Source organism: Sinohyriopsis cumingii, chromosome 16 (genome assembly GCF_028554795.1).
Source record: "Sinohyriopsis cumingii isolate HCF-2022 chromosome 16, ASM2855479v2, whole genome shotgun sequence".
Classification (NCBI taxonomy): Eukaryota; Metazoa; Mollusca; class Bivalvia; order Unionida; family Unionidae; genus Sinohyriopsis; species Sinohyriopsis cumingii.
Window position 1 is genome coordinate 43,280,152 of NC_142976.1, and position 17,566 is coordinate 43,297,717.

At 36.8% G+C, this 17,566-nt stretch overlaps 1 protein-coding gene across 9 annotated transcripts in view; it reads right to left on the bottom strand.

Moving 5' to 3' along the window:
• LOC149780321 (F-actin-uncapping protein LRRC16A-like) overlaps positions 1-17,566 on the bottom strand; it is a 241,386-nt gene that overhangs the window by 191,002 nt on the left and 32,818 nt on the right. For all 9 annotated transcript variants that reach the window (XM_089937166.1, XM_089937165.1, XM_089937168.1 and 6 more), the window contains exons 3-4: positions 5,516-5,566; positions 2,294-2,353 (exon numbers count right to left, since the gene is read on the bottom strand). In XM_089937166.1, coding sequence (XP_089793292.1) covers positions 2,294-2,353; positions 5,516-5,566 — 111 coding nt within the window. The remainder of the gene's footprint in view (positions 1-2,293; positions 2,354-5,515; positions 5,567-17,566) is intronic.

Consider the following 17,566-nt stretch of genomic DNA (forward strand, 5'->3'; position numbering starts at 1 on the left):
CCCTGGATTGGATTTGGATTGGTTTTGTGGTTTTAATGTCATTTTTGGGGGCTATATATGGAGGCCAATATGTTTTGTGGAGGAAAAACCCAGGAAGACCAGGGAAGAACCACGAACCCATGAGAAGCTACTGGCAATCTTTCCCACATACCCTTTTTGGCCAAGCCAAGACTTGTACCCTGACAGATGTGAGATGTCAGTAATGTGTAAAGGAAAGCATCTTCGACCATTTGGCCACCCTGAGCCCCTCAATGGATTGGAATTGTGTTACTTTTACAATTTGACTGAGCTTTCTGTCTTGAATGCACCAAATAGCTTAGTGATCATGACTAATTCAATGTGCATTCAATTATATGGCTCTGTTTGATTAAGTGTTCTCAAACTGACCATAAACTATCATTAACATTTGTACAAAATTCATACAGATAGCATTATTCTATATTTGGTGAATATGCCATCATAAAACACGGACTGTGCTTAGGGCAGGTGCAAAAAACTCAAAAACGTCAGACTAAATGATTAAACTGAAGTTGTTTTAGATATTTTAAATGCGTTTAAACATTTCTTGAAGCATTTTGAGTCAATCTATCAGACCGCTCCAGTGGCCTAGTGGTTAGAGCATCTGCCTCAGATGCAGGATGTCATGGGTTCGAACCCCCGCTGTCATACCAAAGACTTATAAAAATGGTACTAACACCTGCCTCGCTAGGCGCTCAGCATAACGTAGTTAGTCTTAGGACTGGTCGGCCTGGTGTCAGAATAATGTGACTGGGTGGGACATCATTCTATGTGTCTGCAACATGATTCCCCAGTTCTAGACATCACTATAAACTGTCACACTGCAGACATTGTAGCAATATGACTGAAATTTTTTTAAAGCTATGTTAAAATTCCAAATCACACGCACGGTCAATCTATCTTCGTAAAATATGCTAATACACAGCTTATCTAATGCTCTGAATTTGATAAATTTGAAATGTAATCATCTGAACCCTGGCATCATTCAAATGATTTTCTTTGCCTTGGTGTTAAGCCTTCTCTTGCCTGCAACCTTGAAAACTTTAAACTAAAGCAAATGCAACTGGTCGCAATCACAAATCCTCATACATTTACCTACATTTTAACAAAAAACACCAATATCATGTACTAATCCTCACCTGGAAACAGTGACCCAGGGGAAATTCGACAAAATCAGTTATATGTATGATGCATCTTTATGCTTCGACTGAATATACTGTGCATTAATTTTCATGAGCAGAAATTGTCACGATTTTACCAAAAACAAATGACCCTTTAAGGTTTAAGTATTCATGAAATCCATGAAATTTGATACCACACAAAAACCAGTAAATTCACAGTATAAAGTTTGGTTTAAATAAAATATTTGAAAGTGTCATTATAATTGAAATATTTTGTACATCCAATGTACAATCCACTCCCAAGGACCCCAAGATTAACATTCAACCTTCAGCCCACTCCCAGGGACCCCAAGAGCATGAGCCAAGAATAAAATTCTGCCTTCAACCCACTCACTGGGACCACAAGACCAGGAAGCCAAGAATAGCATTCAACTTTCAACCCACTCCTAGGGAACCCAAGGGCATGAAGCCAAGAACAGCATTAACCTACAACCCACTCCCAGAGACCCCAAGAGCAAGAGCCAGGAATAAAATTCCTCTTGCAGGTGGTTACAAGGAAATTTAATAAAGTATTACAAAGTTTGGTGCATTTCCACCATGTGCTTTTAAAGATAATGAAATTGACAGATGACCAGTTGATGGACTATATCCCAGAAGCCTTTGAACACTGCCAGGGGAATCATAATGGAAAATGCAAATAAAAAATTTAAACATGCAGCACTTCTCATATCTGTTGTTGTTGTTTTAGGGTTTAACGCCATATTTCAGCACACGATCGGCTATGCATGGCGGCCAGTATTAATGGTGGAGGAAGAACCCGGGAAACCCCCGGGAAGAACCACCGACCCACGAGAAGCTACTGGCAAGCTTTCTCACATACCCACGTTAGCCGAATCCTAGAATCGAACCCACGCAGACAGAGGTGAGATGGCAGTGATCCGTAATGGAGAGCGCTTTGGACCACTCGGCCACTCGGGGCCCCCTCATATCTGTAACTATACTGTATGTAAAACATGTCAATGATCTCTTATCCACTGTCCCATCCATGCCATTGTCCCATCCTTGCCACAGTAATATCCGACACAAAAATAGGAATAATAATCATATTATAATGATAATGGTCATGCAAGTCATAAAAACAATTTCATGCTTACCTGGCTTGGCTTCTTGCTCTCTACTGACTGTATATCTAGATAATGGATGCTGTGTTCAACCTTGGGGAAAAAAAAGAAAAAAATAATTTTTCCAGGAAATTTTTAAAAATAACTTTATAATTTTGTGATATAAAGACAAGGGAAAGTCAATTGCAAAATAAGTTTGTAAAATTTATTAAAGTCTGAAATTATTAATGCATAGCAATTTTGCTTAAACAAGACTAAAGAAACAAAATCTTATTTATCTTGTCTTACGTGATTCTAGACAGATCTACAATATTATATATTTCACAGTAAGCTTTTGAAATATATCAGTGGGAGAAAATGATACTGCCACAGTGACTAACAGGTGTATCACATTTACTGCCACAGTGGTGACATCACTTGTGGAACTACTTTCTTTTTTCATTTATGTGTGTGTTATTTAGACCTGTATTCCCACATTAAATCTCTTTCTCTCTCCCTCCCTCCCTCTCTCTCTCCCCCCACATTATTATATGCAGATCTTCAAATGTGTCAGCTGTAGACCTTCTAGTGTATATTTATGCAATCAATGACATGCTAGAAAGAAATGCCTAAAAATAAATTCCAACATGCAAAAAGTAGACTTTTTAACTTCTTTTATAATTAGTTTTCTACACCAGTCATGGAAACTGTCAGTGGCCTGCTGCTACATGTTACCCATACAGTACTGCATAAATGTAATACTATATGACAAACAGTACAAATTGTTTTGAAAAACTTTGTTGTTGTTGTTGTGGGGTTTAACGCCATTTTTCAGCACACAATAGGTTATATATAGCAGCCAGTAGTAATGGTGGAGGAAGAACCAGGAAAAACCCCAGAAAGAACCACCGACCCACAAGAAGCTACTGGCAAGCTTTCTCAAATACCCACATTGGCTGAATCCGAGACTTGAACCGACGCAGACAGAGGTGAGATGGCAGTGATCCGTAATGGAGAGCACTTTAGACCACTCGACCACTTGGGGACCCCCAAAAACTTTGTGATTAAAACAAGTAATTAATTGTTGAAAGTAGCAATTTTAACTTGACCATAATTGTGTATGAAAACAATGGATAAATCAGCCATTGATTTGTGTTGATTGCTGACCAAAAGTAAGTGACAACTGAAAACTGGATCCAGCATCTGGTACCAAGACAGACTGAGAACTTGTCAAGGTCACAATATTTTTAACATTTGAATGTAGAAATAAACAAACTGAAGAACAAAAATACTTAACAAGTAAACTCACAATCATCTCATTAAAATCTTTTGTTTACACAAGTTATGCTCTAATATCTGTTAAATACAACTGATATGTTTCTAGTCACCCCACTCCCAACACTATCATATGTGTTAACAAAAATGTCTTCATTTTTGTATGAATAGTCATTATTTTGACAAAATACAGTTTTGAAGCATGGTATGTAAAAGCCAAGTTTGTAAAATGTTGCTATCCCAAAAGTATTTAAAAATATAAGAACTTCTTTTTCATCAATGTAGTAATATAGTTATAAATCTCAATGTATGGAGAAAACCCATGCCAATACATGTAGATTTTATTTTTGCCTTTAAAATATGTAAAATTAAAAAAATCTACATTTTTTGAGTATACGGAAATATTTCACCAATGAAGTGGAAATATTCTGTATCATCATTTGTTTGCTTGCCACTTATGACAATATAATACAATGTTTCCACTTCACTTGTGGCTTTGCCACTTGTGACAATATATGTTTCCACTTCACTTGTGGCTTTGCCAACTGCATCAATACAATGTCTCCACTCGTGAAATATTTCTGTATATCTATCAAAAAATGTCGATATATTCTATGTAGCCACATTATGCACACCAAGCAAGATATGTCTAATAATTAACATAAGTAGTCAATATTTCTATACAAAGTCACTTAAAAGTTGCCACTTACCATACATACTCACTTAGAAACTGAGATTTTTCTTTGTTTAAAAAACTTTTAATTATTCAAATTGGGAGTTGATGAAAAAAACAGACTTACTATACATCTAAGAAAGGATCAAACTAATTGTTTTACATGGAAGAAATTTGAAACATATGCTGAGAATGTTTCTTAGAACCAAATCATGTATTTTTTCACATAAATATTAAATCACGATTTTTGTCACATCAAAACAAAATCATGTATTTCTTGTAACATCAAAACTAAATCATGTATTGTCATATCAAAATAAAATCATGTATTTCTTGTCAAATCAAAAAAATTCTTGTCACTTCAAAGTCCAAATAGAAAAGAAAAATGATGAACTATATATATATATATATATATATATATATATATATATATATATATATATATATATATATATATATATATATATATATGTGTGTGTGTGTGTGTGTACAAGAAACAACTATAAAACTAGTCGTCTGTCTTTCAGATATATTTATGGCAATATATATACTCTCACTAATTTTAGCATATTTCAACAAGAACAACTTGAAACTGGGTTGGCTTGTACAAACGTATATAAGGTATACACTGATGTAGATGATTCAATTCAAAGTGAATTACAGTAAAATCTATTAACTCATTAACCCCTGGAGATTTTTGTCATTTTTGTCTGAAATGGGAGTAGGAAGCGCATTTGAAAGGTTACCTCTACACTCAACTATGTATGCTTAAAAGACGTTTTCATTCAGCCAGATGGACAGTTGTGTTAGAATTATATTTTTTAATGGCTCTTTTGTAACACATGTACAGAAGAAGATTAGAAGTTGGACGGTTTTTTCAAATCGCTTATTGGAATCATCATTTTCATATCCTGGCCAAGTTTTACTCCAAATCTCAAACTTATCCTACTTTTTGCAAAAGATTCGCCTGTCTGTGTGCAGTTTAGACCAGTCTGCCTTGGATCTCAGGCCAAACAGTCTAAATCTGGACACAAAATTTGGTTCCAACAACTGGAAAGTTTTGGTGTAAAAAAAAATTAGGTATCAGAAGTAATGTTTTTTCCAATGTATTTTGTAATGCGAGTAGAAAGTCCAAATTATCTGGTATCATTGTAGAGCTATACGTCTGATTTTTTGTAATACCACCCACTTTGGTGTATCTTAAATGCCCTTGATGCTGCAGAGCTTGTAAGTTGGGTACAACCTCATTACACATAAAGTATTCACCAAGTGTCATTGAGTTAATATGCATATATTTTGCGCATGTATGCTCATACACAATTCAATACCTTTGTAGGTGCTTTTCCTGTGAAGATAAACAGCCGTGATGAGGAAAATGCCTGCAATAGAAAGAAGAAAACTTTAAGCCTGATAGTGAACAATTCTCCTATGAAATACCTATCAGTTCATTTAGTGAATGACTCCTATGCAATACCTATCAGTTCATTTAGTGAATGACTCTCCTATGCAATACCTATCAATTCATTTAGTGAATGACTCTCCTATGAAATACCTATCAGTTCATTTAGTGAATGACTCTCCTATGCAATACCTATCAGTTCATTTAGTGAATGACTCTTCTATGCAATACCTATCAATTCATTTAGTGAATGACTCTTCTATGCAATACCTATCAGTTCAGTTAGTGAATGACTCTTCTACGCAATACCTATCAGTTCATGTAGTGAATGACTCTTCTATGCAATACCTATCAGTTCATTTAGTGAATGACTCTTCTATGCAATACCTATCAGTTCATTTAGTGAACGACTCTCCTATGCAATACCTATCAGTTCATTTAGTGAATGACTCTCATATGCAATACCTATCAATTCATTTAGTGAATGACTCTTCTATGCAATACCTATCAATTCATTTAGTGAATGACTCTTCTATGCAATACCTATCAGTTCATTTAGTGAATGACTCTTCTATGCAATACCTATCAGTTCATTTAGTGAATGACTCTTCTATGCAATACCTATCAATTCATTTAGTGAATGACTCTTCTATGCAATACCTATCAGTTCATTTGGTGAATGACTCTTCTATGCAATACCTATCAGTTCATTTTGTGAATGACTCTTCTATGAAATACCTATCAGTTCATTTAGTGAATGACTTCTATGCAATACCTATCAGTTCATTTAGTGAATGACTCTTCTATGCAATACCTATCAGTTCATTTAGTGAATGACTCTTCTATGCAATACCTATCAGTTCATTTAGTGAATGACTCTTCTATGCAATACCTATCAGTTCATTTTGTGAATGACTCTTCTATGAAATACCTATCAGTTCATTTAGTGAATGACTTCTATGCAATACCTATCAGTTCATTTAGTGAATGACTCTCCTATGCAATAACTATCAGTCCATATTGGACCTTTAATCAGTAGAACCTGTTTTAAAATAAGATCTATAGTATTTGCACACCCTCCTGTTTATTTCTACCCAACCCTTCAAAAAGTTTTAAAACAAAATGCATCAATGCTATAAAAGATGCACAAAACTTTCATTTCATTCATCAATTTCTAATTTCCAACTTGACTGTTGCCAGAGGATCCCAAACAATGCCTACTACAAACAAGTTGGAGGGCATGCAAAAAATATAGTGACATTTCTAATTTTAGAATGCAGTTAAGGTTTGCATTTTCAAACAGAAAGTGGTAAGCTAATGGGAAAGGTCATACAGACCAAATCCAAACAAGTCACCTCCTTGATAATCACCCAAATTATATATATATATTGACAAATAGATAAAACCTCTTATAAAATAGCATTCTGTAGCAGTGCAGACACAATCACATGCCCCCCTTCATATCTAGTAGAATCTTCTTGTTGTTGTAGGCTTTAACGCCATTTTTCAGCAAAAGATAAGCTATACATGGCAGCCAGTATAAATGGTGGATGCAGAATCCTGGAAATCCCCAGAAAGAACCACCGACCTATGAGAAGCTACTGGCAAGCTTTCTCATGTAACCACAGTGGCCGAGCCGGAGACTCGAACCTACGCAGACAGAGGTGGGATGGCAGTGATCCGTAACAGTGAGCACTTTAGACCACTTGGCAACTCAGGGCCCCCTAGTAAAGAGTAGTCTTTAAACAACCGGTCAACTGCCAATCAACATCCCTTGCACATCCCTCTCAATAACTCAAAGGATCAATAAACATCAATTATAGGCAAGATACTGAGGAAGACTCATTTTTTTAAAATTGTAGAAGAAGGAGGAGGTTGCAAGCAACTTTTGTTGATACATGAAATTAAGAACCGCAATGTCCTAAACAATATTCTTCTAATGGACTTTAACATTCACAGAAATTAGATTTTGAGAAGTCAATTTAAGTCAATAAATTTATGACAGACTTCTGTTACAGACAAAGCTTACAAGCAGTACTCAAAACTTCATGTGTCAGTAAAGCTGGAGTTACTTCCCTTCCTAAGGTCATACACATGTATCCCAAAACAAATAAATTAATGCTTCGTAGCTTGAATTACACTCGTAAAGGATTGAATTCATAAATTTGCACTCATTAATTCCTCAACACAAACACAATCATTTTAAATGTCAGTATACACATCTTTGACTAAAGCGCATGGCAATGACTGAATATAACTCCATGTCATTTGTACAGTTGTCTTTATTTCCTCTACATATTAAACTTTAGGAGCTCAAAGTTTTGCTGTTGATCCATTTGTCTTGGTAAATTGAATTTATGCTGGGTCCAATCCAATGGCAATTGGGTCCTGACAGTTACTGAAGTCCAACCATGCATGCAATACAGTATACATTTTTCTACACAGTAACTGGTTACAATGGTAAATATGTTTTTCTTTAGATCAACTCCACTTTCACATTTCTGCCTATAGCTCTATCACAGTGGTTTAATGTTTTGATTCAAATGACAGGAGTCCACATAACATTTTGGAGGTAAAATTAGCTGGGTCGTAAAGGTATCAAAATTTGACTCTTAGACCTCAGGCTTAGGGTATTTTCAGCCCATATAACTTCACTGCAACCTTCAATATTTTGGGTCCCAGGCTTACAAATGTTTGAAATGGTTATACTGTTGACATACAACTGGTACCATATTTACTTGCTTATAAGACTAGTCCAACTGCAAGCTGCACAGTAGAACAAAGATGGACCCTGATATGCCAGCGCACTATGCGATGGCAAACCAGGGTCTATGTTGTTTGTGGTTGGACTTGAAATATAAACAAGATGAGATCATAGTTTCAGTAATGGTGACAAGAAATTTAGACACAGTGACATCTGGACTACAATCACAATTATTACTTCCTGGCCAATATCCATAAATAGAGCCCCAAATCAATTTTTCTAGCATTTGTTTCTCTATATTATTTTTGGTGGTGATCACTGGCTTAGATTTAGGCATTTTTGGTATTGATTTAAAGGAAATTATTTATTCTTTCAGTATGAGCATTATCCTGTAATTCTGCAACAAGTACTGGCAGAACAATGTACGAATTTGTGCTCTTGGAGAACAGCGAAATGTGAAAACTCCCACAAATTCATTGAAAGTCTCACATATGAAAATGTGCTCGGCAAAGCAAACAAGTTTTATTTAACTGTTCTTGTCGAGACATCTGTTTTTCGGGTAGCAACTGTTCTACATCTGGGTTCTTCAAGCATGGCATGAATGCTTGTGAAACTAAATTTGATTAGAACATGCCCAGGAATATAAATTATGGCATAGCTTGAAACATTCATCAAGAAAGTTTTACAAATGCATTTTTAACAAACGGGCTACCTAGAAAATACATAATGTCTGATTCCAGCATGGTTCATTACGATTTCATTCGGCAAACATTTGCTGATGATAGTGATGATGACAATAATTTTTAAAATTATGAAGTATATCAGATTATTCGAGCGGGGAAAGTGTTAATGTAGATACCAGTTAGTGATTCTGAGCACAAAATTGTGTTAAATATGAGCAAGATGTACATGCTGGATGGACAAAAAACAGACGGCATGACCCTTTCAGTGTTATTTTGTAAGTACATGTACATAGGATGAAATACTGAGCCTAAAATACATACAATTTAAAAGTATAATGCAAGTTTCATTTTTTTAATTAATTAAATTTGGCCTGTGGATTATATGCTACATACATGTGTCTATGTCAGGGTTAAGATAAACTGAACAAAATAAGGGTTAAAATGCAATTAAGAATTAAAGATATTTATTTTAATACCTCTGTCTGCTAAAGCATTGATGGACTAAATACACTTATACAGCATTATGGAACAGATAAGAAATTTGGCATAGTATGTAGTCAGTAAACTACTGATTCAACAAAGTAAGTTTATGTTGGTGAAAAATTCTATTTTGGAGCAAATGTATCCCACATATATCTGTGATGTCTGGAAAATTGTTGTTGTTGTTGCTGTTGTTGTTGTAGGGTTTAACGCCATTTTTCAGCACACGATAGGCTATACATGGCGGCCAGTATTAATGGTGGAGGAAGAATCCGGGAAAACCTCCGGAAAGAACCACCGACCCACGAGAAGCTACTAGCAGGCTTTCTCACATACCCACATTCGCCGAATCTGAGACTCGAACCCACGCAGACAGAGGTGAGATGGCAGTGATCCGTAACAGAGAGCGCTTTAGACCACTCGGGGCTCCCTGGAAAATTGTACATAACAGTCACAAAGATCAGTTTCCCAACATATTCAAGCTGACAAAGATAGCTATGTATATGCCCCTTCATAAAGAAGCACACAACAATATTGATGAAAAGAAAATAAGCAGAGAAAGCTCAGAATTAATTAACAGATCAATGCTTATACAAGTAGAGGTGACATCTGTCAAAGATGTTGATTTCGGAAGAGCTATTAGAAAGTGGAGCAAGACGAAAGAGAGACAGATTTTGAAATACAAATAAATAATTGACCTTTGGCTATGTCTTCCTCCCCTCCTTTTTTTGTCTTTGATAAAGGGGGAGGTCTCCCTTAAGATAAAATACTGTTATCATCTCTCCTTAAACTGTACATGGGAAACAAATTTGGAATTTCTCTTTTTCATGCAGAGATATTTAACCAGTGAATGAAGGTGCTGATGGAATAAATGAACTTAGCATAGAATGAGCGATGGGGCAGATTTCAAACCGCTTGAGTTTATCACCTTGTGTAAGCTAAAAGAACATTGTATACTAGGACTGGGCGTAGTCAATAGTTTTCCTTCTACACTAACAAATACAAGTACCTGTGGCTGCAGCAGTCTTTTGCATCTATAGATAACAAAATGTGATAGATATTGTGGTATTCAACCTTATTCCCATGCCCAGATTTGTTCTAGATGAGATTTTCTTTGCATGAGGAAAACTGCATTATTTCTTCTGTTTTGAAGATTACATCGTAATGTCTTCCAAGTGTAACTGAGACAAGAAATTGGTACTAATATGTTTTCAAATCATTCATGTTGTGCAAAGGAAGTTAAATAGAGCCACCATTACCAGTAAATGGCCTAAAATGTTGGATAAAACTCAGTGCAACCAACAGGTAGTCTGTTTGAAAGTACTGTTAATATCTTCTCATCAATGAGAATTGTATAAAAATATATGATAAACTATATGTCTCTCTGTAGTCTGCATACTGGAAATACAACCAAGAATATCAACATACATGAAAGGGCACCAACTACAGTGCCTTCCAAAGATGGAAAGACCATCAAGTTCATATGTGTATTGATATGTATCACACTGTAAGCTGCGTATCGTGAATCATATCAATACATGGCATAGGTGTATCATTTCACCCATACTAAATAAGTCACTGGATATTTTTCTTATGAAAAATTAACATATCGACAACATTTGAACTCAAAGCAGCCCTCTCTGCAGTAATAATGTCTCCTGCTTGACTAAAAAGACTCTCTGATGGCACGAAAGTTGCAGCAAAGCATAGCCTTTTCCTAGTCACTTGTGCAAGTGGAAACTTGTACTGTTGAACTTTCCACCATTTCAAAGGATAATGATTAACACATTATTAGGGATTCATTCCTCAATAAGTCAATCTCAAGCTTCACTCTGTTCATTTAGTACAGGACACATAACTGAGGTGAAGGAAGCTCATGAACTATTATTGTTTTAACTGGAAAATATCCTCTGTTCTTGATTTGCCCCCATCCCCATCAAACTTTACTGAATAATTGTATACTGCATCCTGTTTTACATTTTCATGCAATCCCGGAGTAAGCATGTTTCTTGGGAAACAAAATATGAACTGAATTGGAAAATTTGCTAGGAATACACAGATTTATAAGATAAAAGCAAGAATGTTCAAAAAATTGCAGTACCGAAAATTATATTGTGGTATGTATTGCCAGAATAGCAAACTGCAATATACCAGTATATTGTTGCACTGCTAACTTTTATGTTGAAAAACAGCTGAATGAAGCAGTTCTAGCACAGGGGCACCAAGCGGCTGAGTTGTCTAAAGTGATCACTGTTACAGATCACTGCCGTCTCACCCACGTCTGCATGGGTTCGAGTCTCGGGCTCGGCCAACGTGGGTACGTGAGAAAGCTTGCCAGTAGCTTCTCATGGATCGTGGTTCTTTCTGGGGTTTTCCCAGGTTCTTCCTCCACCATTTATACTGGCCGCCATGTATAGCCTATCTTGTGCTGAAAAATGGCGTTAAACCCTACAACAACAACAACAACAGTTTTAATATAAAATGCATTCCGTTAATTGTTAATTTTGGTTGAGATATTGATTGATTGGGCTATGTTGTATCATAAGCTGATATCACATTCTAATGAACCATGCTATTTAATAACTGTTACAAACACTCTCAAGAATACCCACTCAGATCATTTGAATGAACTTTGCATAATTGACCTGAATAAGTATTTAGTTACATGTCCCACAATAGCATAAGTCCATCCTTCTTTGAGGATTTGAATTTCACATTTAGTTCATGATACATGACCTAACTGTACCTATAATTGGCCATATACAGTAATACCTCGAACATTCACGAGGTTAGGTTCCAGAACCAGTCGCGGATCAGAAGGAATCGTGAATGTTTGGTACGAGTCACTAAAAATGCTAATAAATGCTTATTTCTAGGGTTTTAACCCTAAATATGACCCAAATCATGCTCCCAAAGCACTTTAATTTCATTTAAAAGTTAGCTTAATACATTACCCTTAAAAAGAGAAATAAATGGTTGACGTAAAAATAGAGTACAGTATCGCCTAATGGGTATTTGCCACACTAGCGCATTTACAGTACGGTACATGTATACTAATATTACCCCTATACTAATTCATTGGCTGCCGTTTTCTTTTGCAATCACAGTAAGGTAAAACCAAGTAACGAATGGGACTGTAATCTTAATGACTGACGTTTTCTTTGTCACTGTCAGGAAGGTAAACTAGGTAAACTTCATATGTCACAGAAGTCATATAACGAAGGTACAATTCAATAAAATAAAGAAAACATGTACGTAGAGGGTACCAATGAAAATTTCATGAATCCGTGAATTCGCAAATCCAGAAACACGAGGTATTACTGTACACTTGAAATATCCAAAATTGTTATTTCCACCATGAAAGCTATAATTACTGTACTGACAATGCTCACTTATAATCAAGTCAAATTGCATACAACAATGATCTTGACTGCCATAGTATAACATGCATGGAGACCAGAGGATATGTTGTTTGTTCTACTGATTACTCCAAACAAACTGCACAGACCCAGATCTGCAGCACATTTTGCAATGACAGATCTGGTCTGTACAGTTTGCAATTGGATTCTACTTATATGCGAGTACATTCAGTAGTATTTTTTTATTCAGCACTTTGCCACTCAACCTCCCTGTATACTGTTATGTACTAACCTTTGCATCAATGATCAAACCTCCCTGTCCCTACATTTCCTTAAAGTTGAATAATAGAACTAGAACCTTATCATCTGTTTGGATTTTTTAAACATAGCTTTAATAATTTTTCAGTCATATCACTTAAGTGTGTCAGTTTATAGTGATGTCTGGCAATGGGGCATCACGCCGCAGACATGCAACATCATATCCCACCCAGTCACATCATCCTGACACCAGTCCCACCAACCCTAATTTTAACCTCTTAATGCTGAGCGCCAGGCGAGGCAGCTGCTAGTATCATTTTTATCAATCTTTCATATGACTTGGCCAGGGTTCGAACCATGACCTCCCACATCTGAGGCAGTGCTCTAACCACTTAGGCCACCAGAGTGATTGTTCCTTTTCATCTGTAATGGCTGAATATACTTTAATAAACATGCTTTTGGAAACCTTGTATAATCTGGGGATGAACAGCCACTTTAATACATGTCAATTGCTTCACATCTCTAAGTGTCACCAGGTCAAGTTTAATGTTTTCTTCAAGTGCTAGTCATTTTGGACATCTTCGTACCTAGTACCTTGTCACTCCATTACCTACATCTTACTTATCTGTGAGTTTAAAATAAATGTTATCTCTTTTCAGGTTTGACCTGGTATCGGGAAGAAAAAAAAGTGGCACTGGATTAGCTTAAATACTTTCCAGCAGTCAGTCAGTGATACCAATGCCTCATTAAGATACATGCATGTCCAATGTATCTGGCAAATTCATTAGGATTAGTTCACATTACTACAATAATATATTGTTCCTCAAAGATATGACTTGGGTCTTCATGAAAGAGATAAACACCATTTTTCAGTAAAGCATAACCACCCTGGGGCTTATTTTTCTATTACAGGGTCACCTTTTATGGTTACTGATATGGAAAGGTTATGCAGTTTTGCATTAAAATAATGTACTGGTCCCATCACAATGGAAAATCAGAGTGTACTACTTTGGACACTTAACAACTGTCTGACACAATAAATCTGGAACATAGTACTTGTCATTGTTTCTTAAGTATGTACACTTACCGAGGGTATACACATTTGAACAGGCATATTGCAATTTGCCTCAAAAATCACTGTAAGCTATCATGCTACACTACACCTGGACAGTTTTAAGCCACTCGGGTAATAATTCTTAATTCTGGGTCAGTACCCAGGAGTCCCAATTTATTTTAGAGTATTTTTTCCTCTATTTTTGATGGTGTCTCTTGGCTTGGCTAAGATTTATGCATTCTTGGTATTGATTTAAAGGAACATGTTTATTCTTTGCAGTATAAGCTTTATGGTATGATTGTGTGTACATGTATCTTGGTGACAGCACAATGAGTAATCTGGCAGTGATGCATGCCTAAAAGTGAAATCTTTGACCCATGGCATGTTATTTTCTTTACAGCACAGCCTCTCAAAAATGATAGCTGACCTTTGACAAGAATTTCATTCCGAGTTCATCTTTGAAGATAATTTGGACTAATTAACATACCATGTAAAGTCTATTAAGATTTGGATAAACAGGAAAGTTCATTATTGACAAACAAATGTAGAGACTGTATAGAAAATAACTGACTAGAGTGCATCTCTCTAGCATGTAAGGCATGCTGTTGTCACTACACCTTACTGGCCCTGGGAAAGCCCTGTGGTATGAATGATTGCGTTGTACTACATTACATCCAAAAGCTGACAATCCCACTAGTGTACTGCAGTATAGATAATATGTTGTTCACTTAATTCCACAAAAAGTTTCACTTGAATACAAACACATTCTTGAAGTTAAATTACTTTGAAATGATGATTCTTTACATTTTTATTATTTTCATTCAACTAGAAAAGGTTTTCTTATGCAAAAAAGTGTGAGTGTGATTTGGAGCAAATAAACATGCCATCAGTTTTCTAATTATATGCCTTCAGATCAATCCTACCAATATAAATTATCTGTATTCAAATAAAAAGGAAAGTCCTATGCATCTAGCCTGCCCAAGTCTTACAGAGATCTCTCTAACAGCTACTTGCCTAAGTCTTACACAGAACCTCTCTAACGGCTATCTGCCCAAGCCTTACACACAACCTCTCTAACAGCTACTTGCCCAAGTCTTACACAGAGCCTCTCTAACAGTTACTTGCCCAAGTCTTGCACACAGCCTCGCTAACAGCTACCTGCCCAAGTCTTACACACAGACCCTCTAACAGCTACCTGCCCAAGTCTTACAAAGAATCTCTCTAACAGCTATTTGCCTAAGTATTACACAGAACCTCTCTAACACCTACATGCCCAAATCTTACATAGAACATCTCTAACACCTACATGCCCAAGTCTTACACAGAACCTCTCTAACAACTATCTGCCCAAGCCTTCATAGAACCTAACAGCTACTTGCCGAAGTCACAGAGCTTCTCTAACAGCTACCTGCCCAAGCCTTACACAGAACCTCTCTAACAGCTACCTGCCCAAGTCTAACACAGAGCCTGTCTAACAGGTACTTGCCCAAGTCCTACACACAAAGCCTCTCTAACAGCTACCTGCCGAAGTCTTAAACAGAACCTCTCTAACAGCTACTTTTGTCTAAGTCTTACACACAGCCTCTCTAACAGATACTTGCCCAAGTCTGACAGAGAGACTCTCTAACAGCTACTTCCTTAAGTCTTACACACAGCCTCTCTAACAGCTACTTACCCATGTCTTACACAGAGCCTCTCTAACAACTACATGTACCTGCCTAAGTCTTACACACAGCCTTTCTAACAGCTACCTGCCCAAGTCTTACACTGAGACTCTCTAATGGCTACATGCCCAAGTCTTACACAGAGAGTCTCTAACAGTTACTTGCCCAAGTCTTGCGCAAAGACTCTCTAACAGCTACCTGCCCAAGTCTTGCACACAGCCTCTCTAACAGCTACTTGAATAGTCTTACGAGACCTCTCTTTGTCCAACAGTTGCTTGCCCAAATCTTGTACAGTGCCCTCTCTTCGTTTAACAGCTACTTGCCAAAGGGCAAATATTATTAGTTTAAGTGCACAAGAAATCTTCATAGCAAGTAGCAACAGTGCAATGAGTTTTTAAAAGCCACTTACTCTTGGCCTGTGTATGTGAAAAAGTTGTAGAGAGTACAAACTATTGATTACCTTTACAGCACATAAATCTTTAACCATTTAACTCAGGTTGCCAGCTACTATCAAAACAAAAACTTTCTGTTAAAAAAACATCATCCAAAAAAGTCCATATTGTCTGAGGGAAACTGTAGAACAGTCTGGTGTAGAAAGGTTTTGTATGGTGCAATAAAGATTCAAGTTTTTAAGCATTTGGATCTGCATTATCACATTCACTGTAATGTACAGGTTCATTTTGCCAAGGGTCATCAATCCAATTCCTTCCACAATGAGCCACATCGACCCTTGGCTAATGTAGCTGGTCAAAACAGTATCTACCACTCCCCTATCTGACTGGAAGGAGCTGCAAGAAAATTATCCAATCAGATTACTCATTACTGGGAATTAATCATAGCAGATTCCATTTTTGGTAGTGTTGGGCTCAAATCCTCAGGTCACAGATTCAGCAAAATATAGTCAATATTATGCTGAAAATGCAATTAAAAATTCAAAAATTCAAAAAGAAGACAATGACAGGTCTCATTAACTTATCCAATTTAATACTTCCACACATGCTTTTCTTCAGAGTCAAAGAATGTGGACATAATGGAAATCACCATATCAAAAACCTAGCTATCAAGTAACAAACTCTCAGGTTGGTCAATTAAGTTTGCTTGCTATGGACAGTAAACTCTTCACCTGCAAGAAGACACATGTTGAAAATAGTTTTGGCTTGCTACATACATATGCCAAGGGTTGATGTGGAATGAAGTGGATCAATGACCCTGGCCAACAATGATTCAGACTACATCTCACAACTGTGGAATGGGGGCCCCGAGTGGCCGAATGGTCTAAGGCGCTCACCGTTCCGGATCACTGCCATCTCACCTCTGTCTGCGTGTGTTCGAGTCCAAGGCCCAGCTAGCGTGGGTACGTGGGAAAGCCTGCCAGTAGCTTCTCGTGGGTCGGTGGTTCTTCCCTGGGTTTTCCAGGGTTCTTCCTCCACCAGTTATACTGGCTGCCATGTATAGCCTATCTTTGTGCTGAAAAATGGCGTTAAACCCTATAACAACAACAACAACTGTGGAATGAAGTGGATCAATGACCCTGGCCAACAATGATTCAGACTACATCTCACAACTGTAAACCTACTTACATCTTTGGAGTCGAGTATGGACTGAATCAACAAAATCACATAGCTATAAAAGCACATTGTTGAAGAAATTACAACAGTTGTGACAGATGAGAAATATTATACTGACTGGTAAATTGTTTGACAACTGGAAACAGACATTAATCAGTTACAAAAAGTAAATTTATTCCAATCGTGAGGTGTGCTGCCATACCTTACTTC